The sequence below is a fragment of the Hevea brasiliensis genome, unplaced genomic scaffold (genome assembly GCF_030052815.1).
Source record: "Hevea brasiliensis isolate MT/VB/25A 57/8 unplaced genomic scaffold, ASM3005281v1 Scaf65, whole genome shotgun sequence".
Classification (NCBI taxonomy): Eukaryota; Viridiplantae; Streptophyta; class Magnoliopsida; order Malpighiales; family Euphorbiaceae; genus Hevea; species Hevea brasiliensis.
The window spans coordinates 66536-71417 of NW_026615195.1; the positions used below are offsets into that span (position 1 = coordinate 66536).

General features: G+C 26.3%; 1 protein-coding gene across 1 annotated transcript; it reads right to left on the bottom strand.

Moving 5' to 3' along the window:
• Positions 1–1781: 1781 nt before the first annotated feature.
• On the bottom strand, positions 1782–2707 carry LOC110641415 (uncharacterized). The gene is made up of 2 exons (XM_021793115.2): positions 2212–2707; positions 1782–2049 (listed from the first exon to the last, which is right to left on the bottom strand). The coding sequence occupies exon 1, from the start codon at positions 2661–2663 to the stop codon at positions 2235–2237; it is 429 nt and encodes a 142-aa protein (XP_021648807.2). The 5' UTR covers positions 2664–2707; the 3' UTR covers positions 1782–2049; positions 2212–2234.
• Between the last annotated feature and the right edge of the window lie 2175 nt (positions 2708–4882).

Consider the following 4882-nt stretch of genomic DNA (forward strand, 5'->3'; position numbering starts at 1 on the left):
GGCTACAGGAGGATTATTGCTGTGGTTAACCTGCTTTTCTTCTTCACAGATCGCTTATTAATATTTGTATAATTCTATTAACTCCTAGAATTTTCGCATGTGTTAGAAATATTTATTTGATTTGGGTCTGTAATATAATTTGCCATGTTTGACTTGTAAACTTATTTTATGCATGTACGTTGGACTGGATGAGGGAGTTCAGCTCCCATTTGACTTTATGTTATTATGAGTATATGGAGGGTGAGCTGAGCCCCCCAATTGATTATATATTGTGTTTATAGGTCGGATAAGTAAAAAACTCTCCATTAAAATGTTCATTTTATGGTCGAATTCTGTCCAGTTGAATTATTGAAATTGGGCCCTAGAGTTGGGTTGACGAATAGTTAGGCTTACTACGGGCCTTGGGGGCTTTAGACTGGCCCAGGTCTTAGTGCCGATTCAGCCCATAGGTTGGGTCGTGACATAATTTATATTATTATATATATATTTTTTAATTTTAAACATTTTTATCTATTTATATTTTTAAAACCTATTATTATATATATATATTAATTATATTACATTTTAGCTTATAATCAAGTTAATATTATATGTTAATAAATAACACATAACTTTTATAAAAATATAATCGAATAAAAAAATAATTTTAAAATGATAAATATTATTATTTATATAATTAATTAAAATGAAATTGCAGATAATGTTTTAATTTAAAAAATTAAATAGAATATTTATAATACTACGATAATATTATATAATATATAAAATTAATAAAAAAATTATATAAAAAAAATTAAATCATGAGATTTTATAACGCGTATGATATTAAAACTAAAACATACGATATATTTACAAATGATACCATCTATTTAAATAATCAACTTAAAAATATTTCATTTATCAATAAATTGTCATTATCTTTTTCTGATTTGTACAAGCCAACTGACAAAGAATATCACTTGACAAAAGATATTGATCAATTAGTATTCTACATGACAAATAATATTAATTAATTGATATGCAAATGAGGATACAGTGTTAATGATTATTTAAAATCTACTTGAATTAGTTTGTGTTTTTAATTTTTAAAATTTAGATTAAAATAGGATGTTAAATATTAATTATTCTTTTTTAATTTGATAATATTAATTAACTTTTTTATTTATTTAATAAGGATACAGGGTTAATGATTATTTAAAATTTACTTGAATCAGTTTATCTTTTTAATTTTTAAAATTTAGATTAAAATAGGATATTAAATATTAATTATGCTTTTTTAATTTGATAATATTAATTAACTTAATTATTTATTCACACTTTAAATAAAAATTATATTGAAACTAAAGTGTATAAATAAATTTACAAATGAATTCCACTTACTTAAGTAATTTAAAAAAATGCTACTTAAAAAAGGACATTGATTAATTAATATACCACGTAAAAAATAATATTAATTAATTGATATAAAAATAAAGATATTGAGTTAATGATTATTTAAAATTTACTTAAGTTAATTTATCTTTTTAATTTTTAAAATTTAAATGAAAGTATGATATTAAATATTAATTCTGTTTTTTTCTCTGATAATATCGATCGATTTTTTTATTTATTATACTTAAAATAAAATTATAATTAATTAAAAATTTTATATTAATAAAATTTTATAATATAATTATAAAAATATAAAAATACATATAATTTATATAATAAATAATTCACACAATACGGATAAAATATAAAAGATAAAATTATAATCTAATTAAATATAACGAATGAGAAAATAAATAAATAAATAAATAACTTCGAGATTTCTTCCCAAGAGCTTAAGTACTATATGCGTCTTTCTTTTTTTTTTCTTTTTTTTTTTTAACTGTACACAAGAGAAGGGTGCATGGTTAAAGGCATAATTCTCTCACTGATTCATCCTAATTCTAACCCTAGCGTCTAAGAAAGAAGAAAACCCTTAAACCTTAAATTTAGCCTAACCGACACTGTAACAAAGCATCCATATCCAGTTCCTATCTTTTCATCATCTGCTGCTCTCCTCTCCTGCAGAAACAACCAACAAAACAATCACACTTCAGCCAGTAGCTCTCACCATATTTTCTCAGCATACAAACAGAAAATTAAAACAAAATGAAAGAAGAAAAAAAAAGATAATTATTATAAAAGAAATTAAACAAGCATGAAAAATATGGAAAGAAAACGAACCTTTGATGGATTGGAGTATTTTATCACGGCACGGCTCGTACGGTGGTTTTCCTACTGAGAGGCGAGCAAGGCAAGATCGGCCTTGAAAAGAACACCAAATCCACAACCGAAGCCATGCGTCGAAGTTGCGTATTCTGACCAAAACTTGCATTGATAACCTTATCTTTGGCGTTTAATCCCTCGCCGATATCTTCACCGAGATGTAATTCCTCATTTCTAATCCTTAACACCTGGCTATGCACAACAAATTTTGGCAATTCCTCGGTCTCCTCCGATGACCTTCTGCCCTCCCTATCCATCTCGGCCTCGGTACACTCCTTCACTCTCACTATCTTCCCGTAGTGATCACCAGATTCAGAGGCTATCTCCGCCAAAGAGAAATCCTTGGATTTCTGCTGTATTCCAAGATCAGAGACTCGATCTTGAGTCTCTTGGATCGACTTGACAGTCATGTTTATACAAAATCTTGGAAAAGAAAATAGAAATGGAGCTTGTGTCGAGCAGGTGATTCTCGTTTGAGGAGCGTATTTATATATGGTGAGGACAAAAACGGTGCGTTTTATTTTCCTCTAGCCCCTGGATACGTGGTGAAAAGGAACCGTGGATAGATGACGCGTGGAAGAAGATTGAGTAAAAGAAGGGCATCACGTGTTCAATGAAGGGACGTGTGGTGAATATAAAACTCAAGGCTTGGAGATTAGTCTTAAGGCAGAAAACCGTCGCCGTTTAGTTAGCATCATGATTTTGGGTCATGCTGGAGCGCCACATCATCTGGGATCTTAAAAGAGATTAGGGTGGGAAAGATTTTTGTTTACTTGAGATTGATTGATGAATTATTAGCCTAATAGGAGGATGTGTGAGGTGGAGTGCAAATATTGGATATGTTTCTATTTCAATTTTTTTTATTTAAAGAAAATTTAATAAATAATAATTAATGGATTTTATATAAATAAGAAATAATTTTTTTAAAAAGTTAATTGGATAAAAAATATCAAATGTTTTAGTTAATTGACTATTGCATTTTGATTTTAAACTACATATGTCAACCTTTAATATTAAGAGAAATTGTATCAAACCTAACAATTTTAGATTCATTTTATTAATGGCAAAATATTTAATTTAATTCTTATATTTATATTTATTTTAAAGTTAAATTTAGTCTATTTTTAATTTTTTTTCTAAATTAATTTAAAATTTTCAATTTAAACTCAATTTAACTCAAAATTAAAATTATGGGTTAAATTTTTAAATTTAAATCTAAATTTTAAAAGTTAAATTTCTTAATTTTAAAAATAAATTTCTGATTTAAACCTAAAAATGAAGAAGTTTAATTTTTTTATTTTTAAAAATTTTTTGAGCTAAATTAAGTTTAAATTAAAACTTTTAAGTTAAATTAAATAAAAAGTTAAAAATTAACTAAATTAAACTCCTCCAATAAGTATAAAGTGTAATTGAGTTTTAAATCTTTTATTAATCACAATAAAATTTATAGACTATAAATTATTTTTTACTTTTTTATTTTATCAATCACTACTTTAAATAGATAAAATTTAAAATCTTTCAAATTAATTTTGAGATTCAATCTTAAAAATTAGGATATATGATTTAAAATTAAAATGCTTAATATAATTGCTAATTAGAAAAAAAAATTGATTTTTTATTGAATAGAATTTTTTAATAATAAATTTTATAATTAATAGATGAAAATATTTGAATTTAAGATTTTTTTTATATATATATTTTTAAAGATAAACAAAAATTAAATAGATGGCTTCCAATTGGGTGTTGATAATTTTTATTTAATTAAATAGGATATAACTGGGGTGGTAGAGGTAGAAACTTTTGATTTTGATTTTGATTTTGATTTTAGAGGAAGTGGCATCCAAAAGGAGGATGTTGGGGAACAAGTGGCAAGACGTTTGAGGGGCTAGCTGGACGGACAAATGTCCGTGTGATGTTGAGGTTTTTGAGTCAAATTTTTTTGGCCTTCTCTAAGGTTGGAAGGGTGACTTGCGCTTGCCATGACATTAATTTATGTGAATAAAGAAAGAGCTCGAAGGTAAGACAAGGATTGCGGAAACATAAACGTGGTGAATAAGCATTTGTTATTGTTGAGTAGGCATAAGCAATGTCACACGTGGCCTCTATTAATCATATCCAAATTGTAATTTTTTTTTTAGCTGATAGTTGTGATCCCATTTGAAAATTAATTCCATATTTCCATTATATGAATTCAACACGAAAATTCAATTAAGCAAAAAAAAAAAAAAAAGGGAAAATCAACTAAGGAATTTGGGTTTCAGACCTTTCAAAGGAAGGGAAATTTAAACTATAAAACAGGAGGATACAATCCTTTATTCGTATTTGGCAAAATAGTTTAGATAAATTTTGCTTATTCTCTCACAATTATATTAAGTTAATGAATCAAAAATATGTATTTAATATTAATATAAATAAATTAAAAGCAAATCCCTTATCAACAATGATTGTGAAATTGATTTTGAGAGGACTTCAATTGCAATTATGCCCTTTACCACATGTTATAAGCTTTTTCATGCAATGTCTGTCGTTATCTTTTACATTCAGGATCTTTTGCAATCTTTCCCACGTTCTTTCTTGCGTCTGTTTTACTGTCTTGCCCATGATCATCCTTTAAAATGACAACGTTTTA